We start from the raw sequence: 23,531 nt of genomic DNA on the forward strand, positions 1-23,531 counted from the left end.
GGAGGCTTGGCAGCAGAAGAGCCCGTGGGACTCCCTTCCCACTTCGAAGGATGTACGGAAGGGGGAGGAGAGCCTTCAGCACCATCATCCACAAAAGTACCTGCAGAGGATTGACCCGACCCGTCGGAAGCCTGTCACCACGACGTCGACGATAGACAGAGGATCTACCTCTGCTATCACCGGCGACTGCTTAACAGCGGCCCCTAACTTGACAAGGTCAATCAGGGCTACCCTGGAGGGCAGGCCCATAAGCCCCAGGGAAGCCCAAATTTGAAAAAGATCATCACTAGACAAAGATTCATTAGCAACAACCTCCCCCGGAGGAGGAGGGGGAACCGCCCCGCTATGGGAGGCGACGCCGTCTCCCCCAATCCAAGGTCGGGAAACAGAACTAGGGCCTGCGCTCCCACTCGGCAGACTCTCCTTAGGAGCCGAACGAGGGGGAGCTTCGGAGGAGGTTTGGGCGGCGAAAGGAGAGTCCCGCCTTCCTCCTTCAAGGCAACCCCGGAAGGAGAACGGTCTCTCTTGGACTTCTTCTTACGCCGGCGGCCAAACCTCTCCCACTGGGAGGCAGATCACTCCCTGCACTCACTACACGTATTCTCTTTATCACACCGTCGGCCTCGACACTGCGGGCAAAGGGTGTGAGGATCTGTGTCCACCGCTGACATAAAAGTACCACAAGGGCGGCCGGCAATACCAGGGCACTTGCGCATAGTGAACAATAAGGGTGAGGCCAACTTCAAAACACACACACACACAAACTGGAAGAAAAAGCAAAAAAAGATTAAGGCTGTCAACGAGGACGATGGATAGACACGTCTGTTCATCGCCGGAGCCAAAAGTGAAGTGAAGCAAATCACCGGTGTGTGGAGGGGGAGGGGTAGCAAGCTATCCCTTCCCCTACCCCCGCTAACTAGCGCGGGGGTAGTTAACCCTCGTTAAAAACTATTGGCTCGTCATTTCAGCTACGCCGAAAGGTAAACCCAATGTAAATAGCGTGGTTTGTATTTAGGTTACGGAACAAACCCCTATTAAATAGCGTGGTTTGTATTCCACTTACGGAACAAATAAAAAATTACAACAACAGGGTTATTGCTTACTTAACATGGAAACAGGGACATACAAAAATTGAAACAGCACTCACCTGAATCTTATCAGCTGTATCCCTTAAATCATAACATCGACCTGGGTTAGCACGTGCAAGAAAATCTTCAATTAGACGCATTCCAATATTATACCCCATGCGTTCAAGCTGTCTATTTACATCATCTACATTTTCATAATCTTGTAATAACTGGGCAACTAAGGACCCATACGTGAGGGTGAACAATTCTCCACTCTGAAAAGAGAAAGATTACTCTAAAATTGCACTATATAATGTGTATAATAGATGTCTAATAATTTAATGGAATAAAGGGATGCTCATGAGCACTTCCACACTGAAAAGACAATTCTATTCAATTCTAGCAAATGAAAACTTTACATGGAGGTATTTCACAGTAAAAGATAAAATAATTTTCAAAGTAATTAGTATTTTTCATAGCTATAAAAACCTGAATCCTTTAAAATAGATTATTTCAGTTCAAGATCAGACAGAAGGAACGAAGGGGAAGCTCTAGGCCCTGCCTGTCACACACTAACCACTTTTGATCTTAGGACCAGGACTGAGAAAGGTGGTTAAGATATGAAGTGTAATTCAAAGGACTAAGGTTTGTATAAATGAGAAAAGTCACAAAATTTAAAAGTCATTTGCCCTTTTCCTAACTACACAAGCCCAAGTCCTTTAAAATATGAGTGTTTCGCTGGTGGTCGAAAGACCAATGGAACCTATCTGGATGGTTCTTTTTTCCCCTGGACATGTTCTCCTTTTTAGTCCCATACATGAATAAGGAGAGTGACTACAATGACCTTCTAATAACTAATCATTGGGATGTAGAAGCAGTTAAGGCCTTTACCAGTAACCAGAATTGGCTGAAGAGGAACCCAATACAGTACTAGGTCATGGAAAATCTATCTACTGATAACGTCTGCAGTATCAAACCACAAACATCAAGAGAATTGTATTGCAAGACACCAATTCGTCATCCACCTTTTAAGAAGGATGGAGGAGTTCTCTCTTGACAGTGCATAGTCAACAAAAAAGGAGCTCTATCATGTGACTCCCCAGCATCAAACGTTCCACCATCTTGTAAGGAAGACACGGATCTGCTGAAAGGTGTTCTGGCCAGAGAGGCACCTTCTCTACAACCCCCATCCTAGAGTGTCAAGCAGAATGGTATTCCACTTGACTTAAGGTAACCCTAGTGTGTACCCCAGAAGGGATCAGGAAGGTGAACAAAAACATTCCACCGAACATAGACAATGTGGGTGCTCAGTCCCTGAAGGTACAGTTCACTGTTGCCAGAATGCCAGAAGTACCTGTCATACCAGGTACAAGGTCCAGTTAATCGAAGCCCGGGTGACTCAAGGAGATACATTCCCTACCCTTATCTGCCCTACAATGTTGATGATTGTTCCATGAGAGATCACTCATCCGGAAATGGGGTCATACCCAGCTTGATGAATCCCAAAGATACAGGTCAGCAAGTAAGCTTGGCTCCTCCCTACTGATATACGAAAGCAGCTCTCTTAAAGGCAAGAACTTTCCTCTTATATCATCGTGCAAAAAGGGACAGTGGGAGTAACATATGGAGCCGGTGTTGGATACTAGCAAAGACTGTTCACTAGCATTCGATCAAAGGAGGTAGCCGTCATAACAAGCTCGACCAATCCAAAGGTACCAATCAAAGGGCGAGACAATACTCCTTCATGGAGAGGGAGAGCATCTTCCTGAGGGTTAGGGTACTCCTCTTATGTCACAACAAGATTGAGGAAGATAGGTGCACACACTCACCTACAACTAGCTAAGAGATCCACTGGATCAAACCCTAAGCTAGCAGTTGAGATGAGGTGAGATCTGTTACTGCCACAAAGGGAGGAGAGCACTCATGGTACAGAGAATAACACTGGGTAAGGGACAATTTTCCTATGAAACAACAGAAATGAAAAAGGTGAGTGCATACTCTACACCCAACGGAAACCTATTTTACAGGCGTTTGGTCAGAGCCAGACAGCTCACTTCAATCCAGTAAAATCGGAAGAATCTAATGAAGATGAGGAGGATGAACAACCACCGCATCCCGACGTTTCAGGATGGTGTTCGCCCACAAGTTTGAGACTTGGTGGGCCAGAAACTCGATCGTGCGAGTGCCTGAGAGTAGAAAGGTCTCCATAGCTTTCCTGGTACGTTCTTTGGAGAAATCCTCCGAACGTATCAGGATACCTAAGGTCCCTAACCAGATATCCAGCCACGAAGTGGCCTGCATAGCACACTTCGCAACCTTCTCCTGATTAAGGATCTCAGTCGCCAAGAATGAGACCTGCCGGTTGGAGTCTCTCTCAAGAGGGACTCCCCTGGTAAGCTCTTCCAAAGAATGGTGAAGGGGGAGAGCTAAACAAGGTTCCTCCCAGATCTCGAAGTACCTCCTTTGCTGTATGCGAGGAGGTGGGAGAAGCTTGTTGCCGGCACTGGATCGGCTGGAGGAGGCTAACTCAGAGAGCTGGACCGCGATCTTGTCCCTGGTACTCTTAACCCCGAGACCAGGGCAGAGCCGCACTAGCCTTAGAAGGTTTTTGAGTCCCAAATACTCGGTCCAAGACCGTGTCTTTGCCCTCTCAAGGGGGAATCTCTGGGTCAGCAAACCCATTGAGAGTCCTCATAAGGGTCAGAACCTGCCAAAATGCATGTTCTAGCTCTCCTCCGGATGTTGGACTCACAGCAAAGTCTCCTGTCCCCAATGGCTCTTCTTGGGGAGAATCGCGGACGTTCTCCGAGTGACTGACTGGCTCCGTCCTAAGTCTTGACGAGGATTTTAGTACTGTTTTAGAGTCCTTCGACTCCCTCCTGGGAGGGAGGCAGGACTCCAACAACGACGGAGGTAGGCTCTTCTCCGCCCCTACCCGAAAAGACTTTCCAACACGAGGTGGGGTTTCCCTCACTGGTGCGATGGGGGAATGTCTCACCTCACGTGACTCCCCTGAGGACGGGAAATTGTCGTCCGACAGGGAGGAAGAAAAAGTCTGGGGGGGGAGGGCGTCTGCCTCGAAGGCTTACGAGGAAACAGCTTGGTCCACAGAGAACTCCTCTTTTCCTCTTCAGGGGGGCAGACGCAGCAAAGGATTTGTGGCCCAATTCAGAGAGAACAGGCTTGACAGCCTGTGTAACTGCTCTGATCAGTGCCCCAAACCACGGCTGCTGGCTGATAGCTGTGCTGTCAGACACTCCCTCTGGAGGGACAGGGATCAACCGATCCCTGGGAGGAGTTTCCATAGGGGGGTTCGCCTGAAAAGAAAAGGAAGAAATGTCCCTGGACCTTTCTGGAACCTTCCCCTCCACCGGGCGAGTGCGCTGTTCTGCGCTTCGCACGCGGAAGGGTATTGGCGATCGCGCGGGGGACTGCTGATGCGAGTGCGCGCATGCGAGGGCGAGCGATGGCGCATAGAAGTGTGCGCAGGAGACACAGGAGAGTGCGCAGGAGGCCGATTGTGTGCGCAGGATCAAGATGAAGGGCCCGTGGGCGTGCGGGCGAGAGATTGCGCGCCCCAGAAGATGTCGTAGGGCGCGCGCACAGGAGAGATATCCCTTGCACGCGGGCGCACAGTAGGAACCTGTGCTCGTTAGCGCGCCTCTTGTGGGCGCACATCAGGCTGGTGGTGTATAGCTGCTGTAGGGGATGGGCGTGGGCGCGCATCCTCGTGGGCGGGTGTAGGTGAATGCGCGCGGTTGCACGCTGGCGAGGGATGGCGCGCAGGAGATAGCAGGCGGCGTGTTGGCGAGCACTGACGAGTAGGTGAAGTCTTAGACTTCTCTACCGCCCCCAGATCCGAAGATCGTGGGCATGCAGGAGATCGTTGGCGCGTTGGCGATCGCTGACGCGTAGGTGAGCGCTGGCGCGCATGGTGTTACTGTGCAGAAGGTTGATGGCGCGCAGTGGCGCGCTGGCGAGCTCTCTCAAGAACAGCAGGAGAGCGCTGGCGCGCTAACTCGGGAACATCCTTATGGGCAGGAGATCGTTGGCGCGCATGGCGCGTAAGGGACGTGTGCCCGTGATGGCGCGTACGCCCTTGTTTCCCCGAAGGGACCGGTGCCTGACTATGATAGACAGGTTTAGTCGGCGCGTAAAGCGCATCAGCTGCCAGGAACGGCGACAGCAGGTCAGCAGGTCTGTCGGGTGGAAGGTCGACGTGTCGTTTGATAGGACGACCTTCCACCGAAGGGGATCGTGAACGTTCCGCAGAGAGGTCCAGGGTCGTAGCAGGAACAGTCGGTGATCGATGACGAGGCTCCTCTGCGGCGGACTGCAACGATGATGATGAACCGAAGAGGCGCCTCCTCACCGTCATAAAAGGTGAAGGAAGGCCTCTCTGACGAAGAGAAAGGCGAGCCTTGCGACGTATACGCCCTCTGGGGGCCGTTGGATCAGCAAGCTGACCTTCAGCAGTCCTCCGAAGAGGAGACTCTGTGAGTGAACTCCCCCGAGGGGAAGAATCACCGGCAGGAGAGACTGTTGGACTTAGTTTATCCCTCGTAGGTTGAGCAGGAACGGGAGAAACTAAGCCTTCAGCAACTGCGGGATGAGAAGAGGCAGAGGTATTAGGAGATACCGCATTGGATACCTCTGACACCACAACGTCGACAATAGACATAGGATCAACCTCTGCCAAAGTCGGCGATTGCTTGACAGCAGCACTCAACCGGATGATGTCAATCAATGCTTCCTTGGAGGGCGAACCCTCGAGCCCCAAGGAAGACCAAAGCTGAAATAAATTAGACAAATTAAGATCTTCCCCCGGGGGGGAGAGGTGGAGCTGCCTCGCTAGGGGAGGCAACGCCATCTCTCGGACCCCGAGTTCGGGAAACAGAACCACGGTCTACGCTACCACTCGCCGGTCTGTCGAAAGAGACCGATCAAGCGGGAGCTTCGGAGGAGGTTTGGGCAACGGAAGAAGAGTCCTTGGGATTTTCTCCTTTCAAAGAAAACTTCGAAGGAGAAATATCCCGTCTGGACTTCATCTTACGTCGCCGAGAAAACCTCTCCCACTGGGAAGTAGACCACTCCCTACACTCACCACACTTATTACCACTATCACACCGTTGACCTCTACAGTAAGGGCAAAGGGTGTGAGGGTCCGTCTCGACCGCCGACATCAACGTTCCACAGGGGCGGTCGGGTAAACCAGGACAGGTGCGCATATTCACAGAGGCCAACTTCACACTAAAACCTGTAGGAGAAAAGCAAAAAGACATTAATGGCTGTCAGAGAGAGACGAGGGTGAGAGCAGACACGTCCGACAACCACCCGAGCCGAGAGCAAAGTGAGCTCAAGCACAGGTGTGTGAGGGGGGGGGGGGGTAGCAAGCTACCCTCCCCTACCCCCCGCTAACTAGCGATGGGGTGGTAAACCCTAGTTAAAATTCTAATGGCTCGTCATTTCAGCTACGCCGAAAGTAATATGACAAATTTGTAGATAATTTGTATTTTTCCTAACTATACAAACCTTAGCTGTTTACATGGGGTAATTACTTCGGCGTAGCTGAACGACGAGCCATAAAAGTTTTAACGAGGGTTTCCTACCCCGCTGCTAGTTAGCGAGGGGGGGGGGTTAGGGAGGGGTAGCTAGGTACCCCTCCCCCCTCACACACACCGGTGAATGCTTCACTTTACTTAGAGGTAGGACTTATCTTGGGGGACAGGGCTGGCGGGCACATAACTGTAAATAGCTAAGGTTTGTATAGTTAGGAAAAATACAAATTATCTACGAATTTGTCATTTGTTCCGTAACTGAAATACAAACCACGCTATTTACATGGGGTGACTTAACCCTTAGGAAGGGTGGTAAGTACCCTGCCATACTGGCTTTGGCTTGCCCGGGAACCCCGAACCCGAGTTCAAAAGAACTCATGGGTTGAGGGGGCCAGTGCTCCTCGCAGGCTGTTGTGAGACCACTGCGGCCTACGTAAGTTGTGTGTGAAGGTGAGCAGTGACTCGTCCTAGGAAGTTGACCTGGAGTTCTTCAGATGGAAATCTAGGCTAGGACTCTCCCAATACCATCTCGTCAGGGTATGGGGACATGACAGTACAGTATTACAACTTAATACTAGGTACACAAGGGAGCATGGTTTACCTGCAGAGGTTCGAGGTCAGCTGTGCAAAGGACCCAGGATGCTGTTTTTTTCCAAGGGAGGAGAGGATGAAGAAAAGAAAAGGGCCAGACAGATCTTTTCATTCACACAGACTAAAACCAGGTAACAATGCCCTCAACCTTCTGCTACTTGTCCAATAAGGAGCCTGAGGTTAGACCAGCTGTTGTGCAGCCACCACAGGGCCGATAGAGAACGTATCGAGCCTCCTGTGTGTCACGTCTTGCAGGTAGTGGGCCGTGAAGGTGGTCTGACGCTTCCACACCCCAGCTTGCAGGACCTGCGTCACCGAAAAGTTCTTCTTGAAGGCCAGGGACGTAGCCACGCCCCTGACGTCATGCGCCCTAGGGCGACGTGACGGAGGAGGGTCAGGATTCAAGGCCAGATGAATTACCTTGCGAATCCAGGCCGAGATGGTATTCCTGGTGACCCTCCTCTTTGTTTCCCCGGTGCTCACGAACAAAGCTCGCACCTGGGGGCGGACTGCAGCTCTTCTTTTAAGATACAACCTCAGACTCCTGACTGGGCACAGTAGGAGATGGTCTGGGTCATCTGTTACAGAACAGAGACTCGAAACCTGGAAGGAGTCAAACCTTGGGTCCGGCACTCCTGGGTTCTGAGTCTTGGCAACAAACTCAGGGACGAAGCTGAACGTTACCTCCCCCCATCCCCTTGAATGGGAGACGTCGTAGGAGAGACCATGAAGTTCGCTGACTCACTTGGCCGAGGCCAAAGCTAGCAGGAACACCGTCTTCCAGGTAAGGTGGCGATCAGAAGCCTGGCGTAATGGTTCGTAGGGAGGTCTCTTAAGAGACCTGAGAACTCGAACCACGTTCCAAGGAGGAGGTCTCACTACCGACTGAGGGCAGGTAAGCTCGTAACTTCGTTTGAGAACAGACAGTTCCAGCGAGGAGGAAATGTCCATTCCTTTGAGCCTGAAGGCAAGACTTAAGGCTGAGGGATAGCCTTTCACTGCCGAGACTGAAAGGTGCATTTCTTCCCGCAGATAAACGAGGAACTCCACTATTGCTGGTAAAGTGGCATCGAGGGGAGAGATACCCCTTCCACGGCACCAACCACAGAAAACTCGCCACTTCGCCTGATAGACTCCTGCGGATGACTTGCGCAGGTGGCCAGACATCCTTTTCGCAACATGTTGCGAAAATCCTCTCTCTGTGAGGAGATGCTGGATAGTCTCGAGGCGTGAAGCCGAAGCGAAGCTGCGGCTTTGTGGTAGATGTTGGAGTGTGGTTGTTTGAGTAGCTTGCGACGTGGAGGGAGTTCCCTCGGGATCGCCGTGAGGAGCTGCAGAAGGTCCGGGAACCACTCTGCATGATGCCATAGCGGAGCTATCAAGGTCATTGAGAGATTGACCAATGCTCTGGTCTTGTTGAGTACCCTCCTCATCAGACAGAACGGGGGAAAGGCGTACACATCGACGTTGTCCCACCGTTGTTGGAAGGCATCCTGCCAGAGACCCTTGGGGTCCGGGACTGGGGAGCAGTACAGCGGGAGCTTGGTGTTCAGCGCCCTAGCGAACAGATCCACTGTCGGGGAACCCCACAAAGTCAGGATTTTGTTGGCTATCTGAGGATCCAAAGACCACTCGGTACTCACTATCTGCGTCGCTCTGCTCAGACTGTCGGCGAGTACATTCCTTTTGCCTGGAATGAAGTGAGCCGCTAGTGAAATCGAGTGAACTTGCAGGATCTCTACTGCAAGATGGGATAGCTGTTCCGAAAAGGTACCTCCCTGCTTGTTGATATAAGCCACGACAGTGGTGTTGTCGCTCATCACCACCACAGAGTGGCCCGCCAGGACGTGGTGGAACTTCTGAAGTGCCAGGTATACGGCCTTTATTTCCAGCAGGTTTATGTGAAGGTACTTTTCTGATTCTGACCACAGGCCTGAGGTCCTGTGGCTCAGGATGTGGGCCCCCCAACCTTTGTTTGATGCGTCCGAAAACAGCATCAAATCCGGGGAAGGGACAAGAAGATCCACTCCCTTTCGTAGGTTCTCGTCTGCCACCCACCAACTGAGGTCCGCTCGTTCCGCAGATCCCATGGGGATCTGGATGTCCGGGGAGTCGAGTCCTTGACTCCACCGAGACTTGAGTCGCCACTGGAGGGATCTCATTCTGAGGCGGCTGTTGGGAACGAGACGGGTCAGGGAGGAGAGGTGGCCGAGGAGACGAAGCCACGATTGGGCTGGGAGTTCCTCTCGATTGAGGAAAGGTTTCGCAACCTTCCTCAGCCTTGCTATCCTATCCTCTGATGGGAAGGCTTTGTGGAGATTGGTGTCTATGACCATGCCTAGATATACCAGTCTCTGAGAGGGCTGCAGGGAGGACTTCTCGAGATTTACCACGATCCCTAGATCCTGGCAAACTTCGAGGAGTCTGTCTCGGTGGCGAAGAAGGGTTGCCTCCGAGTCTGCTAGGATCAGCCAGTCGTCCAGATAACGAAGGAGATGGATGCCGATCCTGTGGGCCCATGAAGAGATGATGGTAAAAACTCTGGTGAACACCTGAGGAGCTGTGGAGAGACCGAAACACAGCACCTTGAACTGGTAGATCTTGTTGTCTAGGCAAAATCTCAGGTACTTCCTTGAAGACGGATGGATTGGGATCTGGAAGTACGCGTCCTTCCAGTGTGCACATGAAGTCTCGTGGTCTCACTGCAAGTCTGACCGTGTCTGCCGTCTCCATGCTGAACGGAGTCTGCTTGACAAACCCGTTCAGGGTCGAGAGGTCGATGACTGGTCTCCAGCCTCCAGACGCCTTTCTCACAAGAAAGAGTTGACTGTAGAAGCTTGGGGACCCGTCTACAACCTCCTGGAAAGCGTCCTTCTCCACCATGGTCTGGACTTCGGCCCGGAGGGCCTGCCCTTTTGCCGATCCCATGGCAAAAGAGCTGAACGGCACTGGGTTCGCTGTCAGGGGAGGTAGAGAGGCTGTGAACGGGACGCGATAACCTAGAGAGATCACGGAGATCGTCCAGGCATCCGCCCCGAGTTGCTGCCACCTTGTCGTGCAACTCTGAAGGCATCCCCCCACTGGCGGACATGCAGGGGGATTGCCAACCCTAGCGCTTCCGGCCTCGGCTGGTACCTCTAGGGTTTTTGCCTCCCCTGGAGGACTTATTGCCCTTTCTGCTCTTGGCAGGAAAGGGCTTAGACACCTTGGGCTTCGCTGCGGTGGTCGTCTTCTTTGTCCTTAGCCGGACGGGGTTGCTGGACTGCTGGAGGCTTGTAGGGCCTCGATGTCAGGGCCCTGTGGATGAGGGAGTCCTGGTTGGATTTCCCCCACCTCTCGGCAGTGAGCTCCACGTCCTTAGGCTCAAACAGGCTCTTACCGAGAACGGAAGAGTGTCTGAGCCTGCTAGACTCCGCACTGGGTACCTTATGATGGAACCTCTCAGCCAAAGCGTCCCGACGCTGTGGACCACAAGCTTGAGACTTGGTGGGCCAGAAACTCAGTGGTCCGAAAGCCCGAGAGAAGAAAGGTTTCCAGCGACTTCCGTGTGCTTTCTTTGGAGAGGTCCTCGGACCGCACCAGGATGCCCAGAGACCCCAGCCAGATGTCGAGCCACGAAGTCGCCTGCATGGCGCACTTGGTGACCTTCTCCTGGCTCAGGATCTCAGTGGCTGAGAAGGACACGTGCCGGTTAGAGTCTCTCTCAAGAGGGACTCCCCCTGTGAGTTCTTCCATGGAATGGTGTAAGGGAAGACTCAGAAAAGACTCCTCGAGGATCTCGAAGTACCTCCTCTGATGGACTCGAGGAGGAGGGAGGAGTTTATTACCGGCACTCGATCTGCTGGAGGATGCAATCTCAGAGAGCTGGCCCTCGACCTTGTCCCTGGCACTCTTCATCCCTTGAGACCAGGGCAAAGCTGCGCTGGCCCTAGAGGGTTTCTGAGTGCCGTAGACGCGGTCCAGGACCGTGTCCTTCCCTTCACGAGGTGGGACCTCAGGGTCTGGGATCCCGTTAAGGTTCCTCATAAGGGTCAGGACTTGCCAGAACGCGTGTTCTGACTCCTGGTGCTCTCCTCCCGAAGGACTTGCAGCGAAGTCTCCCGTCCCCAGTGGCTCTTCCTGGGGGGACACGTGGACATGCTCGACGGTTCCTGCCTGATCCTCGCTGACAATTTGGGGATCATCTTAGAGTCCTTAGGCTCCCTCCTGGGCGGGATACAGGACTCGATTAGCGAAGGGGGCAGGTCCTTCTCCACCTCTGGATGAGAAGACCTCTCGGGAAGAGGGGAAGCCTCCCCCATTGGTGCGATGGGGGAGTGTTCCGGCTCATCCGTCTCTCCTGAGGAGGGGTAATCCTCCTCCGCAGGGGAGGGCGAGAAGGTCTGAGGGGGAAGAGGAGCCTTGCGTAAGAATCTGCGCGGAGACAGAATACTGTAGGCCTCGGAGGAGGTTCCACGGGAGAGACTCCTCTCTTCCTCTTCAGGGGAGAGGAAGCTCCCGCTGGTTCGTGACCCGAATCAGAGAGGGCGGGCTTAATCACCTGCACAAGGGCTCTGACTAGGGTGCCGAACCAGGGCTGCTGTCTAACAGTCGCGCTGTCGGAAACCCCCTCTGGAGGGAAGGGGATCGAGGGATCCCTAGGAGGAGTCGACAAACAAGGGTTCGCCTGCAGGGCTGAAAAGGAAGAACTCCTAGACCTGTCCAGGAAGCGCCCCTCCTCTGGCGAGCGCGCTGGTCTGCGCTTGCGGGGAGGGTAACGCGACGAAGAAGAGTCCGCCTGTCGGCGTTCGCGCTGGGGCTCGTAAATCGGGCCCTGATCAGGGTCGCGCGCGAATGGATGGCGCAATACTGGAAACGCGCGCCCGCGTGGGCGGGGGCGGGCGCGATGGCGCGCAGGCGAGTGTTCAGGAGCCACGTGTCCGGAAGAACCGGCTGAGGGCGCGTTAGCGCTGGAGCAGGGTCGCGAGCGACCTGGAGGCGAGATGGTTGGCGCTGGTCAGATAAGACCGGCATACTCGCCTGTGGGCGCGCTGGTCGCGTCGGCGATCGTGGGCGCGCATCAGGACGCGGTTGCACCGGAGAGCGTTGTTGCGGCGGCCGGGCGGGGCGCGCCGTTGGATGAGGGCGCTCTGGTGTTTGATGAAGGGCAACCTTAGTTGTCCTAAATACAGGAACAGGGCGTGTAGCAGGAACAAGGCGCGTTACCGGAGCGTCGTGAGCGATTGCATCAGGTGCAAGCTCGCGCGGTCTGGAGGGAGAGCCCAGAGGCGGCCGTGAGCGCCCGTGCGCTAACTTGGGAGCCTCTTGAGTGACGCGCTGAGATGTAGCGACGCGTTGTCGCGTTGGTGAGCGCGTGGGCGCTGGTACTGGAACTGCGCGTGTCGCGCGTCTCCCTAGGTGGGCGCGATGCTTACAAAGCAACGCGCGGGCGCGTTGGTGAGCGCTGGAGCTGGAAACGCGGGTGGGCGTGTGTCGCGCTTTTCCCCCGATGGGCGCGACCTGTGGATGCCTGTGCGCCAACTCAGGTGTCTCCTGGACCGCGCGTGATGAAACAGAAACTGGGGGGCGCCGAGGCGCTGGAGGGCGCGTGAACGCAGGTGGCCGCTGGGGCACCGGTGGACACGTATGCGCAGGTGAGCGCTGGAGCGCCGTATCAGGAACTGGGCGCGTGTGCGCAGGTGAGCGCCCCTAACAGGAGCTGGGCGCGTATGCGGAGGTGGGCGCTTGTGCGCTACCTCAGGAACTGCTGGAGGGTGACGGGGCGCCGGAGGGCGTGGGTGCGCAGGGGGACCCTGGCGCGTAACAGGAACGGAGGCGCAAACGCCTGAGGGTGAGCGCCGAGGCACTAAGTCAGGAACAGCAGCAACATCGGCAGGCGGGCGCTCAGGCGGTGCTTGGCGCTTGGGGGCAAGAGGCGCAGTTTTGCGCTCAAGCCCCTGCAGCCCCGAAGGGCCCGGGGACTGCGCAGTGGCAGTATCAGGTGGAGCGTCAAACGCATCAGGAGCTTTAGAGGTAGATGGTCTGGGCGACAGATCACAATGTCCCGAAGGACGACCATCCTCCGAAGAGGATCGCGAACGATCCCTGGAGAGGTCTAGGTTGGTAGCTGGCAGGACAGGAGACCGGCGAGTCGTCTCCTCCTCACAGGAATGTGGTGACGACGAGGCGAAGAGGCGCCTCTTAACCCCTTTGAAGGGGGAAGGAAGGCCTCTACGGCGAAGGGGAGGACGAGCCTTCCGCCTTATACGCCCACGAGGGGCCGTGGGATCAGCAGGCTGACCATCGATGGGCCTCCGAAGAGGAGTCTCTGTTAGTGAACTCCCCCGAGAGGGAGAATCACCGGCAGGAGAGACAGTGGGACTAAGCTCCTCCCTCGGAGGATGTTCAGAGGGGGAGTCAGAGCCTTCAGCTACCTCAGCCACAGGAACGGGCGTTTGGCTAAACCCACGGGATGTTTCCGTCACAACAACGTCAACCACAGACAGAGGATCTATCTCCGCTGAAGTTGGCGATAGTTTGACGGCCGCACCCAGTTTGATCATGTCAAACAGAGCTTCCTTGGAGGGCGAACCCTGCAGCCCCAAGGAAGCCCAAAGCTGAAAAAGATCATTATTAGATACAAATTCCTCCTCCGGGGGGGGGGAGGGGCAGCCGCCACGCTATGGGAGGCAACTACCTCTCCCTCACCTCGGGATCGGTTAACAGCACTACGGTCTACGCTACCACTCGCCAGTCTCTCGGAGGAGGCCGCCCGAGGGGGAGCTTTGAAGGAGGAAAGGGCGGCGGAAGAAGTCTTGGGATTTTCTCTCTTCCGAGAAACCTCCGAAGGAGAAAGATCCCTTTTAGCCTTCTTCTTACGTCGCCGGGCAAACCTCTCCCACTGGGAGGTAGACCACTCCCTACACTCAATACACACGTTAAGACCTATCACACCGTTGGCCCCTACACTGCGGGCATAAGGAGTGAGGATCTGTGTCCAAGGCCGACATAAAGGTACCACAAGGGCGGCCAGATAGTCCAGGGCACGTACGCATGATGAGAAATAAAGGCCAACTTCACACACACACTGAAAAGAGAAAGCAAACAAAATTATGGCAGTCAAAAACGAGGAGAGCGCAGCACGTCGGACGTCTCTCCGAGCCAAAAGTAAAGTGAAGCATTCACCGGTGTGTGTGAGGGGGGAGGGGTAGCTAGCTACCCCTCCCTACCCCCCGCTAACTAGCGGCGGGGCAGGAAACCCTCGTTAAAACTTTTATGGCTCGTCGTTCAGCTACGCCGAAGTAATTACCCCATGTAAATAGCGTGGTTTGTATTTCAGTTACGGAACAAACTATTTTTTTCTATAGAAAAAATTCCGCTCTCTTCGAAAATGACACTCGTTCCCGTCGCAAAGGAATAGTTTCAGAAATATATATATATATATATATATATATATATATATATATATATATATATATATATATATATATGTATATATATATATACAGTGAACCCTCATTTATCGCGGTAGATAGGTTCCAGACGCGGGCGCGATAGGTGAAAATCCGCGAAGTAGTGACATCATATTTACCTATTTATTTAACATGTATATTCGGACTTTTAAAACCTTCCCTTGTACGTAGTACTGTTAACAAACCACCCTTTAATGTACAGAACACTTAATGCATGTACTACAGCACCCTAAACTAAAACAGGCACAAATATTAAAGGCGATTTTATATCATGCGTTTTCTAAACACCTAAAAAGCACGATAAAAAATGGCAACCAATGTTTTGTTTACGTTCATCTCTGATCATAATGAAGAAACAAACTCATTTAGTGTACAGTACACATATATGTATAGGTTAGTTTTTGCATCGATTATATTGATTATACAGTACTGTATGTTGATTTTTTTATTACCAATGTTTTAGTTTACGTATTTTTCTTAGGACTTCCAAATGAAATGTTTTTCTTTATGACGCCGCCTGAAACGACGGCGTGTACGCTCAGTAAACAACCACGCTCAGAACAAACAAGGCATTTAACGCGCATGATGATAGTGATAAATGATACAGTACATACAGTATTTACAGTAAAAGCATTTACAAAATATGTTACCTTACAAATATAAATTATACAGTACAGTATTGTAAGTAGCAAAGCAGGAAAACAATTTACGAGAGAGAGAGAGAGAGAGAGAGAGAGAGAGAGAGAGAGAGAGAGAGAGAGAGAGAGAGAGAGAGAGAGAGAGATTGTTTTACGTACGTAAATGTAAATTTTAAACAAAAAAAATATGATAGGTTACAACATGTAGACTTTTAAAACCTTCCCTTTAACTTAATGCATACAGTACGTACAGTACTAAACTATAAAACAGGCACAAATACAGTTTTAGAATGTACAGTAAGAATATTAAAGTAAAAAATAAAGATTGTTACTGTACTCACCACGAAAGAAGTTGAAGAAAAACTTGAATGGTGATGGCGATGAATTTGCTGCACAGTAGAAATGATGATGATGAAGCTGATGATGTGTTCTACTGTGCAGCCAATGATAGTATTTTACGTCTCTTCAGACGGAGGTGTCTTTTCCTGGGACACCTCTTCAACTTCTTCCTGGGAAACTTCTTCAATTTCTTCCGAAGGCGTACTAGCAGGAGGAACTGGCTCTTTTTTGCGAGGCTGGAAGAACATTGTGATCGGAAGTTGTTGCCAAGAGCATTTTGTAGGGAGTCATGTCTTCATTGATCTTGTTGCAGAATTGCATCGAGCGAACCATATCCTCGTCCCACTCTTGCAACATTTCTTTCAACTCCTTCGCATGGTTGCAGGCCTTGGCAAGCCGTTCTAATGTTAAGCCCGTTTCTTCGACATTTTCTTGGGTCTCTTCCTGGGTATCACTATCTTCTTCACTTGCCGATTTCGTCAGGTCTTCGAGGTCTGCGTCAGTTAGCGGCTGGGAATGGCAGTCCAACAACTCGTCGACGTCTTCAGTCGTCATGTCGCCAAACCCGTACCTCCAATTATGGCAGCCAACTGCACAGATTTGCGTATTGCAGAGTGTTGGATTTCAGACGGAGTAAATCCCTTGTCGTCGTAAACAATATCGGGCCACAACTTCTTCCAGCTCGCATTCACGGTTGCAGGTTTCATCTCTTGAAGTGCCTTCTGAATATTCTGCAGGCACGTGGCTATGGTGTACTGCCGCCAGTACGCCTTCAAGTTAAAATCTTCATCCTCGTCATCTTGGGCAGCATCCACACACGCAACGAGGTCCGCCAAGGTGTTCTTCGTGTAGAGGGCCTTGAACGCCCTGATAACCCCCTGGTCCATCGGTTGAATTAATGACGTGGTGTTGGGTGGCAGGAACTCAACCTGAATGCCCTCATGCGACAGGTCAGTTGCGTGTCCACCAGCGTTATCCATAAGGAGAAGGATCTTGAATGGCAAGCCCTTCTCTAAGAGATATTTGCTGACTTGCGGGATAAAACACTGATGGAACCAGTTGGAGGTCAGCATCTTCGTAATCCATGCTTTTTGATTATGCATCCAGTACACGGGAAGGAGATTCTTATTTTTATTTTTCAAAGCGCGAGGATTTTTCGACTTATAAATAAGCCTCGGCTTTAACAAAAATCCAGCAGCATTGCCACACATCACGAGGGTAACGCGATCCTTGAATGCTTTAAAGCCAGAGGCTTTGGCTTCCTCTTTGAACAGGAAAGTTCGCGACGGCATTCTCTTCCAAAACAAGCCAGTCTCATCCATATTAAAGACTTGTTCCGGCTTGTATCCACCTTCGGCGATAATATTCTTGAACGTCTGGTTCACGTAAGTTTCAGCAGCGGCAGTGTCAGCGGAAGCAGACTCCCCATGCAGGGAAACGCTTTTCAGGGCGAAGCGTTTCTGAAACTTCGCGAACCATCCTTTGCTTGCGGAAAAACGTTTCTGAGGCTGGGAATCAGTGGATGTCCCTGGTTGAGGATCATCTGCATCATCATCATCTTCAGCATGGTTGCCGTCGTCGTCTTTAGGTTCCTTTGCAGCAAAATTCTCACATAAGCTCAAAGCCTTTGTTTGGATGGTGTTCGTATCCAACGCTATGTTCTTCTTCCGGCAGTCGGCAATCCACACAGCTAAAGCACCTTCCATGCGTACGATCGTTTTATTACGCGTTGTAACGACTCGCTTCGCTGATCTGCTAAAGGTGATTGCAGCCGTCTTTCTAATGTTCGCCTCGTCCTTCTTGATATAGCGAACAGTAGATTCGTTGATGCCAAAATGGCGGCCGGCGGCCGCGTAACTTCTACCATCTTTTAACATGTCGAGAAGCGTAACCTTCTCAGCTATCGTCATCATCCTTCGGTGGCGTTTAGGCTCACTACCAGCCTTAAGAGAAGCAGAACGCTTGGGAGCCATTACAGTAGGATTTACAGTAACAAAAAGTTCAACTTAAAAAAGTCGCACACAGCACAGATTCACACACTTAAGAACGTCTACTCAGCGATACGCGGTAACAGAGAGTGGACGATCCAGCCCCGCGAGAACTTTGATGCTGCGGGTAGGAGATGCGGGCAAAACACCAATCACAGGCTAGATAACAAAACTTGAGTTCTGATTCGTCATCTATCAGCGCTTGAACCAATCACAACCCGTCTTACAGTACTATGATGCGTTGGTTACCTACTCATAGAAGATGCCCCGCGCATACCGAACGTACGTAGATTAAGTAAATACCGTAATAATAATAAATAATGATAATAATACTGTACAGTAATAATAATAATAATAATGATAATAATAATAACAATAATAATTTTATTAACAACAACAACAATAATAATAATAATAACAATAATAATAATACAGCTTTACGTACGCTATTTTACGCCTCTCTCTTTCTCTCTCTCTCTCTCTCTCTCTCTCTCTCTCTCTCTCTCTCTCTCTCTCTCTCTCTCGTACGCTTATTCGAAATGTGATTTTTGCAACAAAGAATATTATTGGATGCAGTACTACGTACGTATACATACAAAAGATTCATGGAAAAGAAGCACATCCATTACAGTACACACCATTCTAATATGGTATGACTGCATCTGATTTGCGTTTCATGTTCGATTTAATTTTACTACGTACTGTATACAGTACTGAATTATCGTATGATCACATTCTCTTTTCGTGTTTTATTTCTTTCTGTGCTGAATTATATATCATATGTAATGCAATGAACAATCAGTAAGAACAGATATTACTAATTACAGTATTAATGGAATTACAGGTAACAAAATATCGTATTTGGTTGTCTTCAGATTTCGCGGTATTTTCGAATTTTCCGGAAAATCCGCGATATGTATATATATATGGGTTATGGGAAAACCCCGCGAAGTGGTGAATCCGCGATTGTCGAACCGCGAAGTAGCGAGGGTTCACTGTATATATATATATATATATATATATATATATATATATATATATATATATATATATATATATATATATATATATATATATATATATATATATATATATATATCTACATCCAACGATAATGGGGGACCCCCATTGGGAATTCAGAGTTTTGGGTGGGGAAAACATACTGGGGAAATGGTATATAATAGTAAAACAAGCCTTTTCTTCTCTATACATTACCTTCTTGGATGTATAATAAACCGATGAAAAAATATGGTAATATTGAGCTGCGCAATCCAACATTAGCAGTGTTTTTCATTTATTTTTTGTCATTATATGGGACGGTTGTAGTCGCTCTCGTTCATTCGTTTGTACATAGCAGGTTTCGATCTTCTGTGCATAAACTCCTCCCCCTTGCGCATAGACTTCTCCTCCATCAATAGGATTTCTTCTTCTCTACCCGCCAAATTTAACTATTCAACTTCACCCGCTTTATTCAAGTATATGATTTGATCCAGTACAACTATACCATTCCTTTTATGTAATACCCTTATATACATATTACGTTTGTTCCCAGTATTACTCGTTTTATTATCCGACACCTTATAAAATCACCTCATTTTATATTCCCATTAAATATTATTTATCATGCACTCCCTTCTATCTTGCTATATTAGTTTTATACATTTTATCATTACCTTGTCACGTCCCGATTTCACATAAATACTTGATCTGGAAAAGTTACCCATTCTAGTTCGTTCATATTTACTCTCTAGACTCCATTGTTTTTCTGTTAACAAATCCCAAACCCATATGTATGGAAAGTTTGCACAGGGGGTGGGGGTTAATATTTCCCTACCCCCTTGCCTTATCTCTTCAAGTGGTCTCTTCATACCCCTTCCAACAAATCCTTTTCCATGGAAACCTTTGTCCTAGTCAGGTCTTTGTTATTTCAATTAAGGTTTTTTTTTTGTATTTTGCAATGGAAGTTATAGAAACTTGTAACGGCTGCAGTATTCCATACTTAAAATCATTTGCTAAATTTTGTGGGGAATTTTTTGATACGTCATCCAGTGTTGATAATTTCCTTAAATCACATAATGTAATACCCTAATGTTTACAGTGTCCCAAGTGCCGTTCATAGAAGTTAAGACGTCATAATATCAACACCCCGGTGACCCACAAGTTTCGTCGTCCGGGTCATACAAGTAAATCATTAATTTCTTTAATTTACATGTTTTTAGCGTGTGCAGCTCAACATTACCGCTTGCCATTACAAGTTTGTGACCTGGGAAGGGGGTCCGGGGGCTTGCCTCTGGCTAAGGATTGTGACCTGGGAAGGGAGTCCAGGGGCTTGCCCCCGACTAGGGGTTGTAATCTGGGAACTACTAGGTTAGGTTAGGTGGGTTTGTTAGGTTCTGTACCCTTTTATATATTGGGTAAAGGGTATATCGAAAAATGCTTTAAAATACACATGCTAATATTAGTGTAGCATTGCTATCATTAGCAATGTCAGCGTAACATTGCTAATATTAGTGTAGCATTGCTATCGTTAGCAATGTCAGCGTAACATTGCTAATGTTAGCGTGCACAGTACATACGTTCTTGATGAGTGAAGCGAGGCCGGAATTTGAACAAGAGCCATTATATTTAAACATTTTAACAGAAAATATATGTTTGCCGGTAGAAAATAACGTGATTTAACCGGTTTTCACCTTCACTTCATCCGCAACAACAACAACCACTTCGGCTACTTGAAGTTAGTTGAACTGGTTGTTCTGTTTGTTTGCGGTTGAAATGAATGTCAAATTCGGTTAAATCACATCATTTCCTACAGGAAAACATATATTTTATGTTCAAAATGAAAATCTGTAATACAGTACAACTTTACCTGGTTGAGGTTTCTACCGATCAACAGTGGCTCAAAAATCTCATTTAGAGCTATATCAAAGAACGGTGCACGCATAAATATATACCAAATGTAGGAAATAACATTGACGTTTAGCCTACTTTAGGTTTGTTTTACGCAAATATCACGTTAACTATATATTATGCAATGCTCATAAGTTCTGCAGTAGTATAGCCTATTTTCCCATAAAATTAAGAAAGTGTGAAAAATACACTAACGTTAGTTAATAAATGACAGCATTTTTTTTTCATTATCGCAGATCAGAGGTTATCAGTAATGTTCAAGTTAAAGGAAGATATCTTGTCCTAAAATAACTTATCAAATGCAACATTGATTAGTAAAGGTAAAATTAATGTGCAGACAAACCTTTCGACATATTATTTATGGTAAATAAACAACAAAAATTCTTACAGTTCACCGCCCCCTTTCCAGGCTCGATCAAACTTGCGGGGAACGCAACTTGCCTTTACTTTACCTGTATATGTATTAGCAATTTTATTCCTTACTGATAAAGGGTTACACTTCAGCCTTTTTTATATAACCATTAAGTATACTTACAACTTTCTTTGGGTCATTTGCTCTCATACTCTGTCGTGACATTTTTACTTTCGTTTCTCTGATAGATGTCCGATGTTGAAGCTATCAGTGTTGCCAGTTTAATTAAAATGAAATATTTTGTGGGAATTATATTGTTAATATATAATTAATTAGTTAATATGAGCATAAGTAAAACTATATATGTCACTTTATGTATTTATGTTAAAATATAGATTATATTACTGCTTATCTTATTAATAAACCATCCATAACTAACGTGGAAGGTTGGTAAAACTGTTTGATTGTTTTGGTTCTTCTTCTTTAAAATACTATCCTATGTGTCAAAATATCTAGTATTTTGTGTTTAATCGGGGAAATGATGAAAATAAATATATTTAAATTAATCTAATTGTAATTATTAAAAGCGAAAGTAGGAATTCTCACAATTTATTCTAAGGCGTGGGAACACGTGATATATTTCGTATAATTTCCAATACTATACAGAAATCCCTTGATTATGGTTCAGCATAGATATCTTACCATAAGTTTGTTACATTGGCCCTAGTTATGGTACTCCTCTTAATCGTGTTAACTATGAGGACCATGTTTTCAAACTTAAACGGGTTGGAATAGGTGGATCTGATAATTCTTAGCATCATCCTTGAATTTTGAGTACTATAATATAATAGAGTAGTCTAGTTGATAAGAATGTAAAATCTGGTGTTCCATATGACAGTACTATCAGTCCGTTACTTTTCATATTATAAATGGATGACTAGTGGCTTGGCCTTGAAAATAACTGTTGCAAATGTAGATTATTTTACTCTCTCTGCATCGACTCCATCAATTAATACATCAACCACATCGCTATCCTCACAATAAACCTTGTAGAAATTTTTTGTTTTGGTTTTAGTTTACAATCTTTTCCGTTGTTGGACCTTCTAGCAAGCTATGTATTCAAGTTACCGCATCATATTTGCTGGTTTCACCCTGTGGAAGCTAGAAAAATATAATAACGAGAGAAGCAAGATAAGCAAAGGGCCTTATAACTCTCAATACAAACACACCTCTAGTGTTTAAAAGACAGTAACTTTCTATTAAACATAGAATAATGCTTGAAATTAGAGCTATGGCTTATCCTGTTATCAGAGTTGTATGTCTGATGTATTTGAGTTATTTGCTGTAGGCCTACGTCCTACCGCAAACAAATCATGTCAATACGAAACTGGTTACGAACGATTTTAAGTTATCATAACCAAGATGTACAGATGGACACATGAATTCCTGGCACACTTCTCTCTGAGGAAGTGCACTCTGCCACAACCTTACTGTGCAGAAAGGGTATGGCAGGGTACTCTTCTTCAAAGATGGGTGTACCAGGAATTCTGGAGTTCAACTGCATCTCAGCTGTTTTTTTTTTTTTTTTTTTTTTTTTAAATACGCAACCACAGTATTGTGAAGTGAGGTCCCACCTGATATGAGAAGAATTGATAATGCAAAGTCTTTCAAGAAGAAATTTGAGTTTTATGTGTTGAGTGAAATGAACTTTTTTTTTTTTTTTAAATATTTCAAGAGTGTACGTAGCTTGCAAATATTGCGGGTGTTTCAGTGTCATTCAGCAAAGTCTGATTTGGCTATTTCCACTGTTGGGAACCCTGGGCTTATAGCATCCTGCTTTTACAACTAGGGTTGTAGCTTAGCAAGTAATAATAATGATAATGATAGTAATAATAATAATAATAATAATAATAATAATAATAATAAATTTTCCCTGTGATCTTATAATGTTATTTCAAAGTCTTTAAACACACTCAGACTTTTCTTTGGATTAGAAAAGATATGATTAATGTGTTTATTTGTTTCAACACAATCCCTAAATGACATTTCAACTTCAACTGCTCACATCCATATGATCTCCGTCAGTCTGTGGACGACCCATTCACCAGACAGCTTTTGTGTTTACATATCCTGGAGATAATTCTAAAAGGATGTCGTTGTACATACTTGTGTTATGGGTCACGGTTCTTGTCTCCCGAGAGAGACGTTGCATTAATTGAATCTTACATTACTAAACAATTAGGACAATGTCACTGTCCATTGCCCCTGCCATTCATGAGTGGCCTTTAACCATTTGAACAAGGAAATCCCATTGCCCGGGAATTCTTTATAATCATTATAGTTGGTCCTTATCCTTTTATGTTCCTTCTTCTTGAACTGAATTGAAAAGACATAAGATTTACGAAAGATACTGTCCTTTTCATTATAGGGAATGAGGGAGGCGTTGGCCATACTTTTATCCCTTTTAGATAATCAATTATTTTTAAAAAAATCATTTTGGAGCTTTTATCTCACACACACACACACACAAAAAAAATATTCCCAATCAAGAAGATTGAAATGATGATGATGGTAAGATCTATTTCAAAGGTTTTCAAAGTCTTTTTCATCTCTTTTTGAGGGAGGGGTGGCCGGGTGGGC

The 23,531-nt window shown here is 47.9% G+C and overlaps 1 protein-coding gene across 2 annotated transcripts in view; it reads right to left on the minus strand.

The window, feature by feature from the left end:
* Positions 1–23,531, minus strand: part of Bet3 (blocked early in transport 3) — a 144,992-nt gene that overhangs the window by 59,527 nt on the left and 61,934 nt on the right. The window contains exons 1-2 of one of the 2 annotated variants that reach the window (XM_068385665.1): positions 21,075–21,232; positions 1,148–1,342 (exon numbers count right to left, since the gene is read on the minus strand). In XM_068385665.1, coding sequence (XP_068241766.1) covers positions 1,148–1,342; positions 21,075–21,116 — 237 coding nt within the window. In that variant the 5' untranslated portion in view covers positions 21,117–21,232. Of the gene's footprint in view, positions 1–1,147; positions 1,343–21,074; positions 21,233–23,531 lie in introns of those variants that run through there. The other variant, XM_068385666.1, reaches the window with a different exon arrangement.

Source organism: Palaemon carinicauda, chromosome 13 (assembly GCF_036898095.1).
Source record: "Palaemon carinicauda isolate YSFRI2023 chromosome 13, ASM3689809v2, whole genome shotgun sequence".
NCBI lineage: Eukaryota > Metazoa > Arthropoda > Malacostraca > Decapoda > Palaemonidae > Palaemon > Palaemon carinicauda.